This window comes from Epinephelus fuscoguttatus, linkage group LG13, assembly GCF_011397635.1.
Source record: "Epinephelus fuscoguttatus linkage group LG13, E.fuscoguttatus.final_Chr_v1".
Taxonomy (NCBI): domain Eukaryota; kingdom Metazoa; phylum Chordata; class Actinopteri; order Perciformes; family Serranidae; genus Epinephelus; species Epinephelus fuscoguttatus.
The window spans coordinates 35,807,906-35,834,061 of NC_064764.1; the positions used below are offsets into that span (position 1 = coordinate 35,807,906).

Consider the following 26,156-nt stretch of genomic DNA (forward strand, 5'->3'; position numbering starts at 1 on the left):
ACACATTTCTAACATCTTCACATTTAGTTTCACCTGTTACTTCACATTTTTGCTGTCGCTCTGACACTTTTTCTTCTACTTCCACTCGTATATTTCATTTCTTTTAAATGGTTTCTTTGTGGTGTGACCTCTAAACAAGTTTTCCAACAGTCAGCATCACTGTCTGACATTGTGTCAGCTCATTGTAATGCATACAAGTTCACCGAGTTCATTACATGTCGATCACGCTGTATATGTGTGTGTGCCAGTGCTGCATCATGTTTCTGTGCATACTGAACCTCACAGATCTGCTCGTACACTTTCTAAAATTAGCTTCATCTCTTTACAGCAGACAGACACATAGTGATCAGATAAATAATTGGTCATGAGCACATCAACATCATGAGAATGGTGTAGATTAGTTCATATGCTTAGCGTGAGGAATAAGTGCCATGCATAAACTTTGCATGAGACAAACTGCCTCTGTGTGGGTAACACCATCTGCTGGCGACTCCTAGCTCTCTTCCTCATAGGGCGCTATGACCAAGCTTTAGCACAACCAGTCTTGGAATTTCAGTGATAGCGAGGAGGTTTATTTTCCAGTGAGGGGAAGACAAGCAATGGAAGGTGGAAATATGGGGCATGGGTAGCATTTTACTGTGAAACTCAGACTATAGGACAACAGCACAGAAGAAAGATGGGACCTGTTAGTAGCAACCAAGCCTTGGTTTGTGATGGGATTTTTTTAATTTTTTAATTTAATGTTTGTATTTTTTATCAGTCTGTTTATTTTGTTGCTTTTTCTTCTTTGCTGCAGATCAATGTGCGCGTCACCACCATGGACGCTGAGCTGGAGTTTGCCATCCAGCCCAACACGACAGGCAAACAGCTCTTTGACCAGGTAAGACACATGTTAGTTGTTTATTAATTTCAAGGATCCCTGAGCAGATTGTGAGGACACACACTTCTCCAGCAGCGTGTTACAGGTGCAGCGAATATGTCTGTTTTTTTAGTGACCTCTGTGACCTGCTGTTTGTTACCCATCACTAATGAAAGCAACACTGACAGTGAACGTGCCTGAGTGCCAGTGGGTGCTTGGCTGGGTCTGGCTTGGTACTGGTTCTGCACAGTGATGACACACAAAGTGCTCTTTGTCTAAACTGGGAGCTCTTAGGAGACAGTGGTTGCAAGTGTTGGGTGGATGATGGTGTGTGTCTGGGAAGTAAAAGGCCAGCTTTCAGCATTGTTTCATGTCAGGCTCTGAAGGTTTGGTGGGGTTGTGGTGACAGAGGGAGGAAGGCGGAATAAAAGGGAATCTTTTTTTTCAGCGGTTGTTGTTGTTGCTCTTGTGTTTGCTTTATAGGAAGAGATCAAAACACAGAAGAGCTTTTAAGGCTGTGCAACACAGGTTTATGGAACAATGCATCTGTCTGATCGGACTGAATCATCAAGTGTTGTTGTATGAGAGGAGAGAGTCCCTCCTTACTGTATGGAAGCCAGTGCATCATCAAACTCTGGTTTTCTTCTAGAAGTTGTGTGTATTTTTCTTCCTGCTGTGGCCCGACGTTGGCACTGCAACATGACATGTAATATTTCCAGCTGGGTCAATCAGGGCCCTTTAATGGCTTTTCAGAGCCCAGAGCAGCTCTGGAACATTGTGTCTGTACTTTAAATGTGGAATAGACCACTCAAAATAAGAAATTGGCTTTTTACTCTGCAGTGGCTCCTGGGAGAGAGTGTTGGTCAGCTGGTCCACCTCTTTGGTCAGGACTGAAATATCTCAACAACTATGACTCAGCATGTTGTGAAATTTGGCACAAACATTCATGTTTACCTCGGGATGAATGAGAATAACTTCTGACATCTTCTGACTGTCCATGTAGGGCTTTCATTGGGTCCAAATTTCAATCTGTCCAATACTTCACTTTTGTTGTTGTTTGTTTTTGTTGTTTATTCCTCTTTTTGTACCTGGTAAACAAAGCACTCTTTGTTATGAAAAAAAAATAAATGAACAGATTTAAAGTTCTTCAGCCTTCATAAAGGGCCATACACATGCCGCATCTTTAACCGCCTGGAAAACACAAGGTTGGCTGCAGGGCGCTACTCTGTGCCAAGTTTCAAGGGCGTGGAGACTGGTTGCGTCTGAGGTTGCTCAGTGACCGTATCATAGACTATTTACCAGAAATCTTGAGTGCAGAGCTGATCTTCTTCCAGGTGTTTTGCAGTGTGTATTAGGTCAAACATATCGTCCATGGGACAGATTTAAAGCTTGATTTAAAACTTGTCCTCCATATTTATCACAGACTAGGGATGCACCGCAATGAAAATTTGTGGCCGAAGCCAAAGCCGAATAAATTACGCTTGGCCGAATACCGAGTACCAGATGCCGTTGTTTAGTTTTTCATTAGTTTTTGCAGATGAACCCTCCAGATTAGTGTTGTCATGGTACCAAAATTGGGACCCACGGTACGATACCAGTGAAAGTATCACGGTTCTGAGTAGTATCACGATACCACAGCGAAAATGAGGCAGATGTGCCTTTTGTCATTTATAAAAAGATAAATCACTTTTCTATAATACATCAATGATATTTCAATGGAATAAATTACTTATTGACTTATTCATACTTCACAAACAGCATCAATAAGTGATTAACATAGAGGGGATCAAAATAAAATAAATAAATAAAATAAAAATCAACCAGCCACCCTCCTCCCCTGACAAGTAAAGAACAGTCCCTTCACAAGTAAAGAACAGTCCCTAAAGTGTGGTGAGGTTTGTGGAGCACTATGGCCACCATATTTGACAGGAATACATTCCTGTCTGTGTCTGTGACCCCCGTTCAACCCACAACCGACAGGATTCGCCTTTCGTTTCTGCTGCTTGTTGAAATCTGTACTCACACAGCGTGCTCCTGAATGATTTCTTATGCTCGCACAAAACTATTTTTAGTCGCAAATGCGAGTAAAATGCTCGTCTTCATGTACGGTGGTGTTTTAGTACCACGGTCTACCATTGGTATCAGTATACCCTGCAGCACTACTCTAGATAGTTCAGTATTACATTCTTTGCAAACTGCTTTTCTTCTATCACTCTCCAACACTTTGAAATATCGCCACACTGCCGACATTTTATTCCGTCCGTCACCGCACGCTGTTTGACTGTGTTATCAAAACACGCTGCTATTATTCGGGCTTGCTTTTAACTTATTCCACCGAATACCGAATGTGTGTTTTTTTGCAAATATTCGGCCGAATATATTCGGTTACTGAATATATTCGGTGCATCCCTATCACAGACTGATATTTACTGAAGAAGGGGAAGATATATCTCGGCTGTGATTGGTTGTGCCCTGTCACATGACATGCGATGTGCGCTGTTATGTTCCAAAAGTTGAACTCTGTTTATCTCACCCTGAAAAATAGACACTTAGAAATGTGTGCATGCTGCCACTGCTTTACTCCGGCGGTTTGGCTCGTCCACGGCGGGTCTACATTGAAAACACTGAATTTGAGCGTGCAAAACAATGTGACATGTTTACGACCCCTTGCACTGTCTTTGACTGAGCATAAATTCAATCATACAAATTTATTAAACAACCTTTAATATAATCTTCTTTCACATGAAAAACTGCAACGAATTTCTCTTTCAAACAACTGTATTTATTCATTTCTCGCCAAAAACTACACCGTACAAGTTTACATTTGAACACATCATGATAGAATTTTAACTTACCTTTGCCTAATACTCATTATCATTGAATAGAGCTTGAATGCATCATAATGTAACTCAGTGCAGCCTCTGTTAGCTGTTAGCTCGGGCCTCCGGCTGCTAGCAGCTAACATAAACCGAGGAGGTTAAAGAGGAGAAGTCACGGCATCATGTCACGTCATGTGGGTGCAACACATCTGCAGTGAAACCTGGTCTGCACGTGCAGAAAGGCTTGACAACTGGCACACTTTTATAGAACATTGGTGATGACTGATTAGTTTCACTGAGCCCTGCTTTTTAGCCTGAGCCAAACTGATGTGACACAACAGAAAACCATCGGCCACTGCCGCCTGTGGATGTCATCTTACTTACTGATAAGCTGCTGGTATCCAGCTAATCAAATATTGGCTGATGCTGATGTTCAGCAGATAAACTTCATCACTGCAGTGGCGTCTCGTGCAGTTTTCTACTTTTACCTTTACTTTCTGTGTAGCGTTACTTTTGACACCATTGTCGAGGAGTTTGGGAAGAAACTGTGCCGTTCTCAGCTGTCACGGTCAGCAGACAGCCGCAGACAGTGACGACTTACCATCTCAGTAATGGCGCTGATGCAAGACGGCAGAACACACAAAATGTTTTCCGGATCCATCGATATTGCCTGAAGCTTAATACACACTGCAGCACCTAGCTAGACGAAACCATGTCTGTTTTTGTCGAGCTTGTCGGACCTAGCAACAATTAGTTTCATCAAGCAAAAAGTACATTTGCAGGTTCCAGTTTCTCTGATGTGACGTTTTGCTTTGTCCGTCTGTTCTATGACCTTTTGTTTGGGACTTTTAGGAGACAGAAGGTGAAAAGTGAGTGAGCCGACAGGTGGAGCAGTAATGACAGACCTCAGTGGTGGATGAAGTTTCATATGTCCATCGTCAGCTAAAAATAGAAGCAGATAAAATGGATACCCCCCTCTGGTAAGACACAACCATTACCAGCAAGTAGAAGGAAACTATGTGACACATCCCACAGGAATACACTTAGTTTTTGGAGGTTTTTAGATCACGAGAGGTTGGACTGAGCGCACAATAAACTAGTGAGACGGGATACATGATACTGATGCTGAACTTGAAGCCAGAGCCTCGGTATACATGTCAAACTGATCAGCTTCAGCTAGAGATATTCCTTCATAAAAGCAGTGGCATCCCCCAGTGCTCATTTAACTGCATGTGTGGAGGAGGTTACGTACAGGACAGGAAGTCACGTGTCCAGCAGTGAACAGCGAGCTCTGTGATGATGTGTCCTCCACGAAGCAGCCTTCAGAAAGCTGTTTCATTTTTTATTTACATGAATGAAGAGAGGGCCTCATTGATAAAGAGGCTGTGGAGCTAAATATAAACGGGCATAAGCTTGCTCCAACACACACACACACACACCACACACACACACACACACACACACACACAGAATGATAAAAGGCCTTAGTGTGACAGGAAAGCTTTTTAATCAGACTAACCCAAACACCAGCGTGTAAGCCTCTGAACACTGAAGCACCAAACACACACACACACACTGTTGAAGTTGTGTGTGTGTGAAGTGTTTTCATCTAATATGAAAATAAGGAGTCCTGTTCAGGCGCCCAGTCAGCTCCATGTTTGCGTCCCTCCGTCTGTCTTTCCTCCTCTCTCTGCCACGTAGTATTCCTCCTCTCTCATCCTGGCGTTCCCGACTCATTTATCCACATTCTGAGGCTTCACTTGTAAATCTGCACGCTGAGCTCCCAGCATCCGCATAGCTGCCTCTGCATACCGCATTCCCAGCCCCAGTGGAGGCCTCCAGTGTGTGTGTGTGTGTGTGTGTGTGTGTGTGTGTGTGTGTAGATCTAATTGATCGTACAGTTACCACAGCATGTTTGCAGGTGGATGTTTCAGTGTGTTTAGATTTGTTGTTGGATACACATGCGTATTTAATGTGTTTATGTGAGCATGTCTTTCTGTGACTGAGTGTGTGACACAGTTAATTATATGGTAGTGAATGCCGTCGTATTGACTGTGTAAATCACATTAGAGTCTGAGTAAGCGTCCGCATCCCCCCAGGGACTCTCTCCCTCTCTAAATGGGACGACAGTTAGTGAATGGCAAAGTGTTTGAGAGAGTAGGGAGGGGAGGCAAAGTTAGAAAGGTAGGAAAGATACTCAAAGATGTACGAGAGGGAACAGGAGGAGGGAGGAGAGCTCAGAGTGAGTTCACGTGCAACAAATAATCATTATCATAACAAAGGCTTAATTTAAATATATGGACAAACGTAAGTGGGCAACTGTGTCCTCATAATTGCATGTACATTTGGGTAAACCGTTATTACAGGGAAGCTCAAAGTTTTGAGCGCCAGTTTAGGGAACCAGCATATAATTGATGGCTGCACAGGAAAAGCACAGTTCTAAATTGTGCCCTGAAATCACTGACTACTAACTAATCGCCACGTAACTAGTAGCTTTCTACAACAAGTTCTCATCTCTTATCTGACATGCACTTGTTAAGGGGTGCAGTTTGTTGCAGTCTCCTAGTAGTGAGCTGTTAAAAGTTCATATCATGTTTGTGGGCTGCACAAAATGTTTCTGAGGGCTGCACTGTGAACAACAACGCCGTATTACAAGGTAGAGAAATGTTAATGCTGCAGCAGACATAGATATTAAGTAAGTTTGCTTTGAAATTTGGGGTCACAGTTTAGGGAAGGCCCTCTGCTGTTTCAAGATGAAAATGCCCCCATGCCTGAAGTAAGGTCCATCTTTTTTCGCCTGCTTATCGAGGGCCAGGTTGTAGGGGCAGCAGGCCAAGGTGTTTCCAAGCCAGATGAGTTAGTAGTTTCTGCCCCAGGCCTGCTACCAGTGGGAGGTGCCCTGAACACCTTTAATCATTGGCTCCCTGTCCTATCTAACATACTCCCCCCCAACATCAGACGAACTGAACTCACCTATAGGATGCTCCAAAAGGTCAAAGAGTCCCCCCATTTACCAATCCACGACGACATCTTCAACCCACCACCTGCTCATGTCCGATCTAGACGTCCAATTTGGAAGGACCCCCCCACCCACTGACTTTGATGCCCTGTCTGCCTGGGTGACTGAATGGGAATCCAAAGACATCCCAAACAAACATCTAGCGTCAGACCCGACTCAACCAGTCTCTGGCACCAACCTCCCAAGCAGACAATGGTCCACCTTGAACAGATTTAGGACTGGTCCCTGCTTGGCCAGCCTTCACAGATGGGGGAGCAGCTTGAGCCCACTGTGTGCTTGTGGGGAGGAGCAAACCATGGAACATATTATTGAAGCCTGCCCTCTCCAAAGACTAAAAGGAGGTCTGGTCTCCCTCCACAATATAGATCAAGAGGCTACTGCTTGGCTTGAGAAATTTGCATTCGCTAAATAAATAAAACTTAAGGTGCCCAGGAGGATCCTGATCAGATGCTCCTGTGAACCTGGGAGCTGTGTTGTCCACGGCTAATAGTTCCTGGTAGAGTCCCCAAGGCAAAGTGGACCCAAGGGTGGGACCAGGATAAGAGCGAGCGTCAGGTGGCCAGGCCTTGGGTCGTGGGGCCTGTTTGGGCTCAGCCCAAGTAGTTACCATGGAACTGACACCGTGTGTAGGGTTGGGTACCGAAACTCGGTACTTTTTGTACTTGGTACCGATTCACGTCGGTACTACCGAGTACCAATTCACTTAAAATGAACAGTGCCAAATTTCGGTACCTGAGATGGAGGCGGAGCGAGAGCGCATGACTCGCACCTCAGACTCAGCAACATTGGCGACAAAAAAATGTGCAGACAAAAGTTAACGTGCAGCACTGTTCCTAAATGTTCCCAATAAAATGTTGAAACTGAGAAGTTTAGACTATGGGCCCGAACGACGCGTAGTGCGTCCAAATTCACACCTGTTCTTCTCTGTGGATTTTCTCCGCCCCCGTGCGTCATAGCGAGAAGCCACGTATATCACATGAAACAGCGGAACTGTAGCTTTCCAACAAGGCCAAGCACTTGTCGGTAGTCCAATGTTTTCAAAGCTAACAAAAAATGATAAATTTACAATAAAATAATGTATAACGGAGCTTTCATACATGCTCTGCACACACATTACTCTTGGATGGATTACTTGCGAATGCAGGCTCGTACAGAAATGCCATGCATATGACATGAAAGCGCAGGATCACACACATCATTGTGCTGTCATCCCATCACGCTATAAATCCAGATCAATTGTCTACAAAATAAAAACCTGACGAATTTCTTTACAATCCATTATACAGATCTTGTTGTCAGTCACTTCATATAGTGAGGAATATCGTATCTCACCACGTCTTAGGCTTGCGTGTGTTTCTCCCTGTCTGTCCACATTTGTAGTCCGGCTTTCAAGATGCAAATATCTCCATATTGTCCAGTTGACACTCCATCAAACTTTGTATGACAAGACAAGCGCACTTCACCTTTGCGCACCCAGACAACTGCAGCCTAATGCATGCTGACAGGGCCGTAGTCACCATATACATTGAGGGGGACACGTGCCCCCCCACCAATGCCCAAAATGTCCCCCCAATATATAACTGAAACTGAAAAACAAATATTATCTTGGAGGACATCACTGCACTTGGTTGACTATTTTTCTATGATCTTAGATGTAAATATTGCATGTTTCTTTCAGATAAAACACATTTTTGACTTGTGAATGAGTCAATGGAATTTCTTGCAATAATGAAAAAATACTGGCAATTATGTCCACCTGGCACAAACCACATGTTTTGGACAGCTGTGAAGTGACAGAATGTCCCACCATCATGGTTCTTATATTGCCAGATTCCAGAGAGTCTCCCCTCTTCATATATGGCAGAATATGTCAACTTCCAACTTGCTATGCTGAGATACATGTAAAAATGTAAGAATTTAGGCACACAGATTTGTTTTTTCATTGATGTAAAAATTAATATAAAATACAGGCACATAGGAGGACATGGAAGGATGGCAAATCTGGTTAGCCCAGATTGTCCTGAAAAAAACAAGATATAGCATGTGTATGTAGCCTTTATAATGACTGTGATATGATGTGATTTATGCTTAAAAGTAAAGGCAGTAAAAATACCCCAAAAACGCCTAGGGCCCATAGGGTTAAAAAGTACCGAAATAAGGTACCGTTTGGTACCAGTACCGAATTCCAGATACCGGTACCGTGTCGGTACCCTAACCGTGTGGGCTCACTACCCGTAGGGAGAGGATTCAGGGCTCAGTGCATTGTGTGCCGGGCGACATTCAGGGGAAGGCCCTGGGCGTGCTGATCCCTGGCATTGCGGACCAAAGCCAGGTCCAGAAAGAAATGGTTTTTGCTAAACTTGACTGACGTGCAGAGAGCCCTGACCTCAACCCAACACCTTTAGGATGAACTGAAACCCTGACTGTACAGCCAGGTCAGGACTTCATGGGCTGTTTTTAGGATAGATTTTTTTAAAAATTGCGGGAGCAAGTGAAATTAGCGAAATTGTTTGCAGTTTTTTTTTGTGTAATTAATTAAAAATCAAAGGCAACCTGTTCCAGTTACCACTAACTGTGCATATCTAACTCACCTTGAATCTGTCAGCATGTCCACTAGATGTGGTTGGAGCACATTTTCTCTCGGTGATGTGTCTTGTCTGTTGTCCGCAGGTTAAAGTCGTTCTCTGGTTGTGTTTTGCTCTAGAAAAGTTTGTCAGTGGATGACGTTAATCCCCACTTTCGTGCAGAACGTCACTGTCTCAAGCAACACTTTTTGTTGGTTTGTGTTTCACATCTGCATCTTCACAACTGGAAACAAGGATTAAGATGGTGATGTTGAGCAATTCAAGAAGACTCACAGGAAGTGACGATGATTAGTTTGCAGCAATCAGACAAGGTCACACAAGATTCATTGGGACTGGTTGAATGTGTGTTAAGTGTTGCAATGGTGACATCACAACATCCTGGAGGGGGGTTTGATTAGTATTTTACAGTGTGATGTCATGGTGTAATTAGTGTCAAGAAATGACACCTCTGCAATGATGCACTGCCTGTATCTGCCCTGGAAGTATTGAGCCGTGGTTTCCCTCAGCAGATTTCCAATCAGATCATCTCTCCTCTGGGTTTTTAATTGAGTCAGAGTCAGTCAACTGATTAAAACCAAAAGTATTGTGTTGTTTCAGGTGGTGAAGACGGTGGGTCTGAGGGAGGTCTGGTTCTTCGGCCTGCAGTACACAGACAGTAAAGGCTACATCACGTGGCTCAAGCTCAACAAGAAGGTGAGAGACCCCAAACACGAACACTCAAAGACTCCCTGCCCCCTTTGTTCCTGTTTGTATCATATGTGCAGATAAACTAACTCCCACAACTTGAAAACAAGATTAAATTATGAGAGCCAGTAAACAGTCACCCTGCTGTGGTCCAGACTTTATCATAGAAAGCCCCAGAAGTAGACTTGCATGTATAATCTGACTTTAATATTCTGTTTGGCAGAAGCTTTGATCCAAAGTGCCTGAAAAACAGCTTCAGTGAAAACATCTTGTTTAAAACATGTGTCTCTTTAATCTTAATTTAATTCAAGATACAGGGTTTAATTTCCTCCAGACTTATTCATGTGTTTACACACTGTAGCAACATGTGCAGGGTGAGAGATGAAATGTCGTGTGTGTGTGTGTGTGTGTGTGTGTGTGTGTGTATTCTCCAGGTGACCCAGCAGGATGTGAAGAAGGAGAATCCTCTGCAGTTCAAGTTCAGAGCAAAGTTCTTCCCAGAAGATGTTTCTGAGGAACTCATCCAGGAGATCACACAGAAGCTCTTCTTCCTGCAGGTACGGTGCTGCTGACAGGTCTCTGTGGCTGCTGGGATATATTGGTGGGAAGGTGAAGCACAGTGACCGAGACCTTCTTGAAGAGGTGGTCTCAGTCCGGTTACAAATGAACTCTTGGTGCGGTTGGTTTGTGGTGAGAAGGTGTTCCGACCTGGATGTGAAGCAACTGCAGTCACATGACACATTGTTTGGGTTAAACATGAACATGACATAAACATGAAATTCTGACCAATCAAGAGCAGCTTTCTCACACAAGGCATTTGATCTGGTCCTCTTGTAAATGCTGCCGTGAGAACACGAACCAACTCTAGGCAATTATACAACTTTGGAACAACATGAGTCCCTGATTCAGACCAAAGGAGACGACTCTAGGGCTGAAAGCAGCCTGAGACAAAGTTATGCTTGTGTTTAGCTTTTAATACTTGTCAAAGTAAGGCGTCTACAGGAGCATCATCTTTGTATCAGTACTGAAACCCAGGTATATTAAAGCAGAACAACCAGCTCTACTCAGCTGTGCTGGAGAAGTAAGAATTCCTACTTGCTGGCTGTAAACACAGGGGATCCCCAGACATTTTATTAATGTCTATAGAAAATTTAATAGTGATCCCTTCAGTAGTTCTCAAAACATGTATTAAATCCAGACCAACATGCTGCTGCATTTTATATGATCTGTAGGGTTTATTTACTGAGAAAAGGCCGACTGAGAATCTCCATCATCTCTCTCTTGGGATGTAACTACAGGCTCCTACTGATCAATGATGTGCCTATATATGTGTGTGTGTGTGTGTGTGTGTGTGTCCTCCCTGCAGGTGAAGGAGGCCATCCTGAATGATGAGAACTACTGTCCCCCAGAGACCGCCGTGCTGCTGGCCTCCTACGCTGTCCAGGCCAAGTACGGGGATTACAACAAAGATGTTCACAAGCCCGGCTACCTGGCCTCCGACCGGCTACTGCCTCAACGGTACACATTACACACATACACACTATGCTGTCCCATACTCATGAGGACCTGCACTGGAATAATTGATTCCTCAGCTCTTAGGTTGTGTCCTGACTAAAGTGTGAATACTGCATTAATTTACATAAACGGACTGCACTTACAGAACACTTTGCTGCCTGAGCTGACAAAGGGCTTCACAGTCATCTGTTTACACACTCACACACACTGATTGCTGCAGAGCTGCCATGCAGGACATTTGTTTGGCCTGGTCGGTAGAGCTGGGCTAATTTATGGTTTTGTCGGCCCAGTTCAGTAGCAGCTTAGAGCAGTTTGGTTTTATGCAAACTGGCTGAACCAGCGTTTGTCATTATGGCACGTTTTGGTGAATTAAAAAGTAGCTTCCATCAGCAATCTGTGCCGATGGTGCTGCAGCTCTTAATTTGATTTTATTGCATTAGTAATAAGCAATGACCATGACCATAGGTGGTCATGAGCCCTGGGTAGTGACTGAAAGAATGAGATCACAGATACAAGCAGTTGAAATGAGTTTCCTCCGTCGTGTCTGGGCTCAGCCTTAGAGTTAGGGGGAGGAGCTTGGACATCCAGAGGGAGCTCGGAGTAGAGCCGCTGCTCCTTCACATCCCACCGTGTTTTGTTTGTTTACGAGAAAGTTAATGTGTTTTTTGGGTGACAAGACATGGCAGAGTTTGTCTCTCATGAAAACTGTTCCTGGATGGCAACACTTTTTATTTTAGGCCAACAAAAGAGTCATCATATCTGGCTGTGATCGACTCTGTGTGTCATTCTGAATTTAAGTTTTGTCAGGCATTATGTTTCTAGTTACTCCTGTCAACTGGCTTTGAAAGTGCAGCAAGGGAAGAGAAACAGCTGATTCATGAAGTTTAAATGAGGAGTTATCTGCACGATACCTCCCTATTTTACTACAGAAACCTAAATGAGGTGGCAGCTGGCTGGAGAGAGATCATCAGGGAACTGAAAGTTTCTGGTAAATGAGCATCAGTAATAACAGCCTACGTGCTGTTGGCTATATTACATGTCATCTCCTGTAAATATCACAACATAAAACATCCTTTTTTGTTTTAAAAAGTACCAAACTACCAACACTGCATCAATGAACAACCAGCTCAGCCTCCTTAGCTACAGCCACCCTCTAATATGAGCAAAATTGAGAATTACCAGTACAGTGATCCTGTCAGTGTCCTGGGGAAAACATTGTCACATCTGTCAGTCGCAGCCTGGTCATGACAAAGCTCAGCTTGTTCTGCTTTTCCTTTGATGTGTGTGTGTGTGTGTGTGTGTGTGTGTGTGTGTGTGTGTGTGTGTGTGTGTGTGTCCTGTAGCGTTCTGGAGCAACACAAGCTCACAAAGGAGCAGTGGGAGGACAGAATACAGACGTGGCATGAGGAGCACAGGAGCATGCTCAGGTAGATAATCTGAGTCTCAGGATTCTTATATTTGAAGACACAATCCCTGAATGTTCCTTTGTACCTGTGTGTGTGTGTTCATCTGTGTTTGTGTGTGTGTGTGCAGGGAGGATGCAATGATGGAGTATCTGAAGATCGCTCAGGACCTGGAGATGTACGGTGTCAACTACTTTGAAATTAAGAACAAGAAGGGCACAGAACTGTGGCTCGGGGTCGACGCTCTGGGGCTCAACATCTACGAGCACGAAGACAAGTAACCAACACACACACACACACACACACACACACACACACGATGGCTAAATAACTACAGAGTTGTCTAGGATCCTTAGCTTCATTTATCACAGTGACATACCTTATGAATATTTAATATGAATCATTAATAAGTGTCATTAATATAAAAAATAACTATATTCACTGGAAATCAATGCCTTAAAAGCAGACCTGCACCTCAGCTACCACTGTACATATATTTTAAGTAGATAAAGAAAATGCAGTGTGGACTTTCTCTGCTCCCTTGAGGCCTTTTAATTGCATTAGTTTGACAACAGCGCCCTCTTCTGGTGATGAACAGCACAGCTGAACACAGACTTCATTCAGACACGTAACATTTATAATGTTTCTTGTTTGCGAAACTGTGAAAGAATACATGTTTGTTAACTGTGACGTTTAGACGTTAATCATTAATTCAAAATCTCGTCACACAGGTTGTCACCAAAGATCGGCTTCCCCTGGAGTGAGATCAGAAACATTTCCTTCAATGACAAGAAGTTTGTCATCAAGCCCATCGACAAGAAAGCTCCAGTGAGTGCCACACTGATGTGCGACTGGTGATATATTTTTAACCATGTTTTAAGACTGTCGTGTCCTTCTTATCACCTGCAGGACTTTGTATTTTACGCTCCTCGGTTGCGGATCAACAAGCGCATCCTGGCGTTATGTATGGGAAACCACGAGCTGTACATGAGGAGGAGGAAGCCCGACACCATCGAGGTGCAGCAGATGAAGGCTCAGGCCAGAGAGGAGAAGCACCACAAACAGATGGAGAGGTACAGAACACACTGCTTTGCCTTTTTTAGGACTATAGGTTTGTCCGTAAGCTTTCATCTTGCTTTAACTCCTCTGGGAAATTAAGACTTTCCTGTTTTTAGTCACCTTCTTTCACAGTGATTTTTATCTGTGTTTGAGTCCAACAAGTCACAGTATGTTTTTCAAACCAGTAAAATGTGCCTCCAGTGCAAATTAATTTGGTATAAGAAGTCTAATTAAATTCATTACTTCAGTGTCCTGAACTGAAAGGTGTTAAAGAGTGCAGTGAACTAGCTGTCTGATAGCTGTGCTGTTTTGTGACTCAGTTAAAGCCAGGTGAAAAAGAAATCTGCAAAGGAGTCCTAAACCCCTCCTGCCAGACGACCACGGTCATATGCCTGGGCTTCATACAGTAACCCAGTGTTTCCCATACAATGATTTATTTAATCTTATTTCACTGTAGTGTTGCCCACAGTGTATTCACTCACCCTTTCCTTGCCCTGCTAGACACTCTACAGTCCCTCCACTTCGCTCCCTGCTGCTGTGAACTGCTGAGACAGACCTTTAGCAGGCTGCTTAATCAGCTCAGATTCGGGTAGGGCAAGTCCCATAGCGTCAGGCGTCACAGCAGACTGGTGGGTCTAACCTTTGTAAGGGCAGCAACAGAAAGTTTACTGATCTGACAGGAGTCAGGGCTGTCCGGTCCCACAGAGCTGGAATTGGCTCTGGCTGTGTTTAGGTTGCACTGACTGGAGGTCCATCTCCGGAGCTGCATAAACTTTGGCTCTGGTTAGCAGAAGGCCAAATTACTGGTGACAATTTCGCTCTATCTCTGAAAGGCTTCGTCAATATTGACACGTGTTTCATTTCGTTTATTTTCAGACTCTTTTTTTGATCAGTCTGCCTTTCTTTTTTGGGTTGCTTTGCAGCATAGGCAGTTGTTGTCAGTGTTGGAATAGCAGTTTTTTGTGCAGGTTTCTCAACCATTGAATCAGGCTTTCACTGAAGGCACGTACACACGTTTCTGCATTTGTAGAGCAGCCAGTAGTGATTGGCCAAAGTCTCCTGTCACAGGCCAGACTTTCTAAAGTCTGCAAACAGAGCTAAGAGGAGGTGCAGACATCTAGTTTTCTCTCAGACCACTACAGTTATAATATACCAAAAGTTTGAGAAGTGGTTTTTGCCCAGTATCACTTCAGGTGGTGTTTTCCGCTCCCTTAATAGCTATAAAAACAAACGGACGAGTGCAGGTCAGTTCCCACCAGGTGTATTTTCCGAAGACAGTGTGTACTGCACAGCATCCTGAGTGAACAAATATTAGCTGATGCTTGAAGTGGAAATGTGTCGTGATCACAAGGGGGCAGTGCTGCGTTGAAAGAACTCATGACCATTATCTGCAGGGCTGGATCTGTGGCAACAAACACACAACTCATTTTACTGTTGGTACATTTTATAAATGTTATATTGTGCTGTACAAAACCATGTTTGCATATGACAAAGCGATCATTACACCCACACCAGAGTGCGTTAACAGAATACTAAGTTTTCCCGTATCTGTTGGTCAGCGTGGGCGACGAGGATCTGATGTGTGTTTTTAAATGTCATTGGTTTTTGTTGATTGTGTGTGGGTGGGTACAGTGTGTGTGTGTGTGTGTGTTTTGTTTCACTTGAAAGGCATCACATTTCATCACAATGTCCATGTCACTCTCCATCGTCCACAACCTTACAATATGTTGGTCTCATATTAACTTGTGAAGCCTTTAATAATGTGTTTGAGATGGTAGGAAGTTATAACATAAAATACAAAGACACATCAGAGTCATTTTCAAGATATTTATTATATTTACTTTAAAAACTGTTATATTTATTGTCAGTGAGAAGTGCCCATACACTGGCTAAAATGATGTCACAATGACTGATCATTTCTCTCCCTATCAGCAGGTTTACACACACTCAACAAACAAAGTTCCTGCACAAAGTTTCTGTTAATGTTCTTCTGTTTTTATGATGCATAACTTTGAATAATGAACAGATAAGTCGGCGGCTGCTGGGTGTGATGGATGCTTTCCCTGTTATTTGGACAGAGCGCAGCTGGAGAACGAGAAGAAGAAGCGCGAGATCGCGGAGAAGGAGAAGGAGCGGATAGAGCGAGAGAAGAACGAGCTGATGGAGAGGCTGAGGCAGATCGAAGACCAGACGCAGAGAGCTCAGAAAGGTACGACCGCACCAACATCGACCACGTGCAGCAGGTGCTCCTGTGCGTCTGTCTTCGTGAGGACCAAACTGAGTTTTAGACCTTGAGAGTGTTTTCTTAATTTAAACTTGTGTTTAAACGTCAGGGAAATTTCACAGTGTCTTTTGTCCTCACTGGTCACACAGTCACACAAGTTTAAGACGGACCGTGACTCATATGTTTAATGTGCATGTGTGCAGAGCTGGAGGAGCAGACTCGCAGGGCGCTGGAGCTGGAGCAGGAGAGGAAGCGGGCGAAGGAGGAGGCAGAGCGGCTGGAGAAGGAGAGGCAGGCGGCGGAGGAGGCCAAGGCAGCGCTGGCTCAGCAGGCTGCCGACCAGATGAAGACTCAGGAACAACTGGTACCTGCACTCACACACACACACACACTGCTGTTTCCACACTCCAACATTTACTGCTTCAGTTTGATGCTTTAGTCCAGGTGAAAGTGAAACTATTCAAACTTTGACTATTGCGACTTCATGCTGAGTTCACTTTGTTAACTGTTTACCTGCACATGTTGTTATTTTCATCAGGCGGCTGAGTTAGCAGAGTTCACTGCCAAAATCGCTCTGCTGGAGGAAGCCAAGAGGAAAAAAGAAGATGAAGCAACAGAATGGCAACACAAGGTAACGTAACTTCTGTATATGTGTGTGTGTGTGTGTGTGTGTGTGTGTGTGTGTGTGTGTGAGTGACACATTTAATTATTTTTTTGCCTCTGTTTTTGAAAACAAAGTCTGGAAATCCGGTTTTAACATACAAAAAAAGTTGATTAGAAATTGAAATTAATAACTAAAAATGCTTGTCATGTGGCACCCGGTTAGCACAAAGGGAAAAGGCCTCACCCTCCACCCCAAAAGCCGGGGTTTGATGGGTCTTATTGATTCCCACGTCCACTGACACATACTGCTGTTTTCCTGGATGGGAAGCCAGTGTGGGATCACATTATAGTCACTGCACTAGTGGCTCTCTCTGATTAGTTGAGGTGCCTGCAAATCAGAACAGGGTGGTTAACTTAAATCTGACAAGGGCTGCAGTGCAGAGGAAACTGGACTCTTTAATCGCTGAGGAAGAAGAGAAAAAAATCCAGATAAAAACAAAACTGGACAGATTAAGATATCACGTGCACATGCTGTAATTTTACGGTTTTAGAAACACTGCTCGATCAGCTGCATGATCAGCAACATGTAGGTTTTTCTTTCATTTTTCTCTGCCACTTTTTATTATCCATAAGCTGAGCTGTCCTCACCAACAGAGGGTGGACGGTGTCCTCATGTAGCAGGAAACAAGAAAACTGTCCACTAATGTGCTTCTTTCTGGGGCTGCCCCAGACTAAGAATTTTCCTAGTCGACCAATAGTCGTCATTTAGGTCCATTAGTCGACTAGTCACCTGCATGTTTATGATATAAATGTAATGATTAAATGATATATTGTGGTGGTTTGAGTTGAAGGTGTGAGAAAGAATAGTATCAGTAACATTGTTAACACTGTGCTACATTACAGAGAAATACAAAAGCGTACTAATGAACCTTCATTAATATAGGCCTATATTTTATCTCCAAGTGCACGTCACACACTGAGCGAGCCGCCTGTTAATGACGCTGTGGGCTAATGGGCATGTAGCTACTTCCATGTTTCAGATGATACGTCATGTTTGTAGTCGACCAATGAAGATGAGTTTACATATCACCTTGGGTTCGTCCTTCACCTTCTCAAAATGATCCCACACTTTGGATTTCCTGCCCGACATGTTATTAACTAGCCTGTGGAATAACCGCAGGTACCAGCCCTGGAGATTAACCTGACTCCTGTCTGACTGCTGAGCGTGGACACTTACTGTGACTGTCCTTTGAAATTAAATTCACACATGGTCCAGTCATATAGGTTTGGATTTATTTTGACAAGGTGCAGCTCCTAGTAGAGTTTCTTTTCTTTTTTTCTGTGACAAAGCAATCAATGAAATCTTGCCGACTAATGACCTTCCTAGTTGACAAAAACTCAAAAACTGTATTTATCATTCAAAAAGTGAAAGCAGAAGACTGACAGGATATATTTAAGACGCTAGTTTGCCATTTAGCACATTAACAACCCAACCAAATGTTATTGTAATGATATTACTGTATACAAGTGAAAAATAACACCAACAATTTGAATTGTTCCAGCTGAAGAGCTCAACGGCTAAAAAATGATCTTACCATAACTATTCTGATTCAACATGCTGAATCAGCCAAAAAGTCACCAACAAGGTCTGAAAAATTAGCATAACAGGTGCTCACAGACGGCCTGACACTGACCAATGTCAGACAGTCTGTGTTGTTTGTCAGGACCCTGAAAAACTGGACAACAGGGACAGTATGAAAACTAACACATCTTTCAACCACTCACCATCCATGCCTCATTTATGTTTAACAGACTGGTGAATGTGTGTGACACGTGTGAACACACTTGTGTGCAGTACACTTTTAATTTTAAGGTGTCTGTGGCTTCTGGTGTTTGTTAAAGGGTGCATTTCATAAATGTCCTGGTGTGTGTGTTTGATATGTGAACCAACAGCCACTGTTTGACTTTCTCTTCAGCACCTGCTAAATTGCAAATGTTTAACTATAATTTCCATTAAAATCACTCAGGGCATTTGGCTTCGCACCAGAGCTAATAAAGTGTTCTCACATTCTGACACCATGTCAGTCATCAGCAGCAGCCTGGAGACCACAGAACATTTACTGCTGCACATCTGCCACAACACTAACATATTCTAACAGTATCCTGGTTCTTAGTTGTTGATTCTGAGGCTTTGTTTGATGCTCAAAGTGGTGACAGAGGATTAAACAGCTCCTGAGGTCAAGCTGCCAGGCAAACTTACAAATTAGGCACATAGAAAAAGCAAAGCAGTGTGGAAAAATACTCTCTACTTTCCACCTTGTTGAAGTTTTAGCCATGTAGGGAGGCAGCAGCTCCTCTAACGACCCCTGATTGGCTGATTAGCGCCAGGTGTGAAGCAGCACATGTTACACAAAGAAGCTGAAGCCACATGGGCAGCTCTCATGATACACAGGAGCACAATTTCACATGAATATCACATGTAATTCAAGTAAATGTCACCACATAAATCATCACATCTTTCAAGATGTCTAGACAATGAATATGACCAGTAACTAACCATGAATTTTTTCCAAAAAAAAAAAGCAAAATGATGTGAAGAGGCCTTTAGTTTGGCCTAATGCTCCATTAAATTCTTTCCATATCAGATCAGTACAGACACAGTTTTTCCCTTTGTGGTTCTTTAATTATTTGTCATTATAAACAATTATATTCTTCACTTGAAGAGTTCAGAGCTCTGAGACAATTCAGACCAGGATGGCACAACTGTCCAGTGAGCGTTTATGTCTTTATATCAGTGATCAAATGTGTGTCCGTATTTGTTGTCTGTAAACTGTCAGTGTCTCTCTCTGAGTGTACATGTGTGTTCTTCACAGGCTCTGTCAGCACAAGACGACCTGGAGAAGACCAGGGAGGAGCTGAAGACGGCCATGACGTCTCCGCCGGCGCCAGAACACGACGAGGAGGACGAAACGAACGCCGAGGCGAGCGCCGAGCTCCTCAGTGACGGCATCAGCAGCCAGCGCAGTGAAGAGGAGCGCATCACCGAGGCGCAGAAGAACGAACGCGTCAAGAAACAGCTACAGGTAGAGCTGCAACGTGATTTATTTACAAAGGAAACTGGTTTAGATACGTGTGTATTAATGGGTGCAAAAATTATTACAAACCACAGCGTTCAAAAACAGAAAAGTGACATGAAATATGAAACTGCATGGAACTTTTTACAAGTATGAAATTAGGTTGAAAAACAATATATCAAGACAAAGATGGAGGCATCCTGGATTAAAGCGGAAGATTAGGACAAATGCCAAATATAGAGCCAAATAAAATGCATTTCAGGGTCAGGTTAAGTACAGGTGTGCACGTGTACTGCACTTAAAGACCTGCTGCAGGATCTACAACAGACGAACTCCCTCCAAATAAAACACATTTCTTCAAAAGCCTTTAAAGAAGAAGTCCTGTATTTTGCACTTTGAGCCCCATTTCTGGGTTGTTTATGATGAAATAGAGTGGTTAAGACAAAAATAGTGACGATTGCTCACTTTCGGAGAATTGGGCTTTCCCCTGCCTGGCTTAACACTGCTGCCTACGGCCATGTGTGAACCTGTCCTACAACTACCCTAAACGTTTGTTTTCAAAGCCATGAAACTCACCGAGTGCTCAGTGGTGTCTGTTGATGTTCTGACATAAAAATCGTAGGAAACTGGTTTCCGTGATGATTTGTTTGACATGTTGTGTAATCCATTGGTTTTCTATAGACGCCTCATTGTCCGTTGGTAGTAGGGTTGTCAAAAGTATCGATACTCTGAAAAGTATCTATACTCAAACACTGTATCCGGATACAATACTAATTTACAAAAGTATCGATACTAACAGTGCACGCCACCTCAGCGCCTGTCGGGTGCGCTCGACAGGTCCGACGGACACGCGCTGTGCAGGCAGCGTCTGGCAGGCACAGAGCCCTTTGTATGGACAGATCTTGTTTCTGGTTGTTATTTATTGTGGGGGGATTTTTTGTTGTTATCATTGATGTCACTGTTCTGATCTTTATTTAAAAAATGACATGCCTCTTCATTTTTTGCTGCTGTATCGAAAATGCTATCGAGTATTGAATATTTTCCTGGGTATCGATATCGAGTTTGAAATTTTAGTATCGTGACACCCCTAGTTGGTAGTAATCCGCCACTGGAAATGGAAAGGGCGTTGTTTAGGGAAGTCGATGATAACTCCTCTTCGGAGGAATTCTCCCGCAGTCGATGACCGCACAAAACTTGCCCATTATTACCTGCGCAGTACGATGCCTTTGAACCCAACGCCAACCTTCTTCTTCTGCTTCTTCTCTGTGTCCCATTACATTGCAATGGTTTCCTACCAGTTGGCGACACCCACGTAAATGAGCATTATCGCCATCAAGTGGGCTGGAGTGTTTAATGCTTCAGGGTCAAACGAGCGATCAAGTGGAAGTTTACACACGGGTATGAGGCAGCTGAAAAAATAGTTCCACAATTGAGATGAAGAGCGAAAACACGGATGGAAACCACAGTTTGCTACGATTTTTATGAACATCAAGGAACACCACTGACCACTCGGTGAGTTTCATGGCTCGTTTAGGGTGGTTTTAGGACAGGTTCACACATGGCCATAGGCAGCAATGTTAAGCCAGGCAGGGGAAAGCCAAATTCTCCGAAAAGGAGCAATTGTTGCTATTTTGGTCTGAACCACTCTATTTCATCATAAACAACCCAGGAATGGGGCTCAAAGTGCAAAATACCAGACTTCTCCTTTAAGTGTTCTGGGGCCAGATACAAGTCTCAAGTCATTTAAGCATTGACTCTGTCAAAGTTCAATTATTTTATGCAAAAGGGATTTATTTTTAACTTTTAATCAGAATCATTCTGAAGGTTTCAGAAACAAAGTGCAAGTGTTTGAGCTTCCTGATCACGGTCCGTGCTCGTTACAAAAACAGGAAGACAAAAGTGTTTTAAAGACATCTGTGTAACAGATAAACACCAGATGTACAAACCTTTAATATTAATCTGGTCCCTTTATTTTTATAGAAACCTGTCGGTATCAAATACATATTCAAACTGGAATCATTGCCTGTCTTTCTGAAGTGAAGCTGTGGCTGTCCCTGATAAACAGCTTCAGATCTACCGTGTGTCACATGACTAAATGTGTGCACAAAGCCAGGAATCAAACAGTTTGCTACAAATACAGACAGGAAAAATCATAATTTTGCAAAACTGGAAACAACAGCTGCTCACTTTTAGTTAAGAGGAGGAAGTGCCGTGCCACAAGCCCTCTGACTGCAGTGAGGCAACTTTTACTATTCCTCAAAACATGCAATCATAAACACACACTGGTTAGCTTTAGTTTCTTGGATTTAACCTGCAGAAATCAATCTTGTTTTTTCCACTTGCATGTAATAACAGTGATGGTGTGATGTCACCCAGTGTGGGGAAATGCTGGCAAACTAGTTTTTGCTTCTGCAGAGAACATGTGAAACAGACATTATCCAAAGTCATGGTTATTTTTTGCTGGGAAGACTGTCAAAACTAAACTAGAGCTTTAAATGAACTACAGAGCACGTGGAACTTGACTCATCGTGTCACTCAGATGAGCTGATGTCTTCATTTTGACAGTGACACCTCATCTGTTAAATGATGCATGAAAATATGACAAACAAAAGTCATTCATGTTACTGCATGACATGAGAGGAAACCCATAACAAGATCGATAACAAGATGATTGACATGATGACTGATCTTGGCATTTTGCCTCAGGTATAATGTGCACTGGATAATCAGGTTCAGGGTCATTGAGACTTCCTCCAGCTTCATTTAACTTTGATGGGTTGTCTAGACTGTCACGAGTGTGACTATGATAGTAGAGACTCCAGACTGTTGTGTGAAAGGATGAATGGTTGTTAGGTTGTAAGGGCTGTGTTGATGAGGCGTCCTGTGGGGAATAAGACAGCTTTTAAGGGTAATTTGGGTGTTTTACAATCTGGACTCTATTTTCACATGTTAAACAATAATTTTTGAAGTTGGTCCAGGACTGAGTGAGAGCAGCGGTGAAACAAGCTGCAGTGAAACCACTGGGGACAATTATGTACCTCCAATTTACGTCCATTAAGAGTGCTTACACTCAGGATATTTTTGTCTTTGAGTCTGACATCTGTCTCTCATCACCCCTCTCTCTGTCTCTGTCTGCTCTCCAGGCTCTGAGCTCAGAGTTGGCCGAGGCTCGTGATGACACCAAGAAAACGCAGAACGACATGCTGCACGCCGAGAACGTCAGGGCGGGCAGAGACAAGTACAAAACCCTGCGCCAGATCCGCCAGGGCAACACCAAGCAGCGCATTGATGAGTTTGAGTCCATGTGAGCCAGGACGACGGGTGGACACAGCGATGAAAAAGAGACAGTTAGTCTCGTTGCCATGTCAACGCCTCACTTTCCTTGTAAAGCCCAAAACCTGCTGCCACCCCAGGAACTCCTGCTTTTTTTAATCCATTCAGGAGAACGACCGGCTCACGGGCTTCGTAGCTTCAGCCTCGCCAAAGCTCTGCATAGCAGCGGTTGGCCAATCACACTGCTATCTGCTTTTTAGAGCTCCGCCCCCGCCTCAACGAAGCACACGTCCTTTAATCTGTCAGAAAAATAGCAAGCGACATATCCTGTCACCAACCTGGACTTCTCCTTTCTACAGTACTGGCAGTTTTAATGCTTGCGTGCATGATAATGAAACAACAGGACCGAAACGAGAGAACGGGTTGATATCATGCTTTTACTCAACAAAATAAAACGGCCATTTGTAGCTTGTTGATGTTGCCGGCACGCTTGTCTGTAATGCTTTAATATCTGTACCTTACTTTTACGTCTTATGTCATCAGTTGAAGAATTGAAATAATTTGTTTTAAAAAAGAAACGCCTTATTTGTCTCATTTCCCTCCGGTCTAGTATTACTCTTTGTCATGTTGTGTTGGGACGTTCTCCTGTTCAGTTCTGCTCTCCGTGTCATTGATCTGTTCATGTTGCATCAGCTAACTCCTCTTCAGTTTGTTCTCACTGAGACACACGAGCAGCAGATATGCAAACTAGATTTGCTTATTTTACATTCTTACTGTGCTGGCAATCTCCATCCACTGAGACATGTGTTCAAATATATATTTTGCCCCACAATAAAGAATGAATTTATATTTCCAACTATGCAGCTACAGAATGATCTTCAGAGTCCTGACTGAGGTTGGAGCCAGTAGAGTTGGATTTATTCACACAGGATGATGTGTCAGATAAAACATGTTGGAACCTGACGCAGTGTTGTGATAAAATTCAGTGAAAGCCTGTTTGTCATGAGCGACTTTTCTGTTGGGAAATTGTCTGATTATACACATTGGTCGACGCCAATATATCACCAGAACGTTGCCTCATTATTATGTATCATCATTTTGCATCTCCGACTGGTTTGATACTGATCACTGGTACCAGTTACAGCAGGAGAATCTCTTAAATATCAGGAAGAACAAACTCATTCAAAGTTTACAATAACCAGCCAAGTCACCTGAAGAAAATGTTGGCATTGTGTGTTTCTGCAAACCACGGGTACATTACATTGGTACATTTCATACGCAGTGATGTAGTGTATGAGCTGACTTTGCCACTCAGAGGTGGAGGGGATGGTAGGTGGTGTGACACCAAGGCGAGACACCTTCCAACATGCAGACCACTGTTTAAGACCAACGAGCAACACAACTGGTTGTTCTTTAGCGAGTCATTGCTGTGTTTCCAGCAGCTTTTTTGGCACCAAACGTGGTTGTTTCTGTAGCGAACAAGCGGCAACCTCCAGGGCTGACATGTGAGGCCAGTGCACAAGTGACAAAACCTGCAGTTCATCGACTGGCCACTTGGGGCTGGCTCCAAAACTGAGCAAAGCCCCACAGACTCTCATGTTAAAACGTCCAAGTTTACAGCTAAATTAAACATGTTTACAGCCTGGTACAAAAACAGTTTTGGTTTCTATGGCTCAGTTCATCATTCATGACAACTGTACAGGGGGTGAATTTTTTTTTTTATAACTATCTGAATAAAAGAGTAAAGTTTTGTTTTTATCATCTATGATAGCGACATGTCAGCGTTCATAATAGTCATGACCAGCCTCCCTTACTTCAGAATGGGAGTCTGGGGACATTCGTCTTTCGTTTTGTAATAGAAATGGGCGGGGATATCCAGACCACGTGACGGCATTGCCAAAGGTGCGGCACGTGTGTTACATGTAACAGAGACGTTGCAGCTCTGCAATATAGCTGAATCAAATGAAATCATATCCATTTGAATCTCTTCTTGCGATGCACTGAACACTTCCTTTTCTGTTGTATTACGGACAACAATTTGGGGAACAGCAATTTCTGTGTAGGCGGGTGTAAGGCAAAGCTAATCAGCCGTTGGTTGAGGAAGTACGGAAGTACACGGATTTGGATCCAATCACATCAGTGCCGCTGTGAGCCAGCACTAGTTCTATTACAACTTTCCTATAGGAATGTCCACAGACGACTGAGTCAGCCAGCGTGCTGACGTCATCGGTGTCTGTGTAAGAGACTACGTCCATAGAGCTTTTTAGGCATGAAAAGCGGTTCTATTTTATCAAGGCATTACTGCCTTTCCTGCTGGAATAGGGCCCCAAAAATGTATTATTCTTATTTTATGCCAAAATCAGATTTTTTTCCTCACCATGACCAAGTGGTTTTTGTGCCTAAAATTAACCGCACGCTAATCACAGCATAGTTAAAACGTAAAGTTGCAGTGTATCTGCTACATGATAACGTGCAAATGTATCTGTGGTTTGCAGAAATGTACAATGCCAACATTTATTTCTGGCGTTAAAATTAATATTTGTTTTGTAAAAATGTTATCTTTTAAAGTATTAATCCACACAACCATTTTCTGATAATGCAGATTTCTATGGGGACAAATGTGGTTAAGCATCAATGAATTACATCATTTATTGATCAAATACAAATAAAAATGAAACACACACATTTAAATAAGTTTAACCAAACACAAATGTAACTTCACTTGGTAAACACATATCTTGGGCGGATTTAAACAGGTTCAACCAGACGAGCAAAGTCTTGCCAGTTAAAGAAAATCATGTCACAAGTGATCCAAACATTACTGTGGCACCGAATTACAGTGAAACAGCATCAAAATGTAATTGAGATGATAAATTATAAGTAGTTTTCAGTTTTCTTTATTTCAAAACATGCTGCAGCAAATTATTTGTGAGGACAGTCAAAGAATATTTGTAATTTCTGTATCTTATAATGAACCTGTCTCACATTTATCTACATAATATTACACCTAATTTCTTTTCATCAGTGTCACTGCCATAT

General features: G+C 43.1%; 1 protein-coding gene across 2 annotated transcripts in view; it reads left to right on the top strand.

Moving 5' to 3' along the window:
• The window catches only part of LOC125899795 (radixin), a 72,744-nt gene extending 48,633 nt beyond the window's left edge, over nucleotides 1-24,111 (top strand). The window contains exons 1-14 of one of the 2 annotated variants that reach the window (XM_049594352.1): nucleotides 572-706; nucleotides 797-880; nucleotides 9,880-9,975; nucleotides 10,401-10,523; nucleotides 11,333-11,484; nucleotides 12,825-12,908; nucleotides 13,015-13,161; nucleotides 13,616-13,712; nucleotides 13,794-13,957; nucleotides 16,022-16,152; nucleotides 16,371-16,531; nucleotides 16,706-16,798; nucleotides 19,644-19,853; nucleotides 22,988-24,111. In XM_049594352.1, coding sequence (XP_049450309.1) covers nucleotides 677-706; nucleotides 797-880; nucleotides 9,880-9,975; nucleotides 10,401-10,523; nucleotides 11,333-11,484; nucleotides 12,825-12,908; nucleotides 13,015-13,161; nucleotides 13,616-13,712; nucleotides 13,794-13,957; nucleotides 16,022-16,152; nucleotides 16,371-16,531; nucleotides 16,706-16,798; nucleotides 19,644-19,853; nucleotides 22,988-23,152 — 1,737 coding nt within the window. In that variant the 5' untranslated portion in view covers nucleotides 572-676 and the 3' untranslated portion in view covers nucleotides 23,153-24,111. Of the gene's footprint in view, nucleotides 1-571; nucleotides 707-796; nucleotides 881-9,879; nucleotides 9,976-10,400; nucleotides 10,524-11,332; nucleotides 11,485-12,824; nucleotides 12,909-13,014; nucleotides 13,162-13,615; nucleotides 13,713-13,793; nucleotides 13,958-16,021; nucleotides 16,153-16,370; nucleotides 16,532-16,705; nucleotides 16,799-19,643; nucleotides 19,854-22,987 lie in introns of those variants that run through there. The other variant, XM_049594354.1, reaches the window with a different exon arrangement.
• Nucleotides 24,112-26,156: the final 2,045 nt, after the last annotated feature.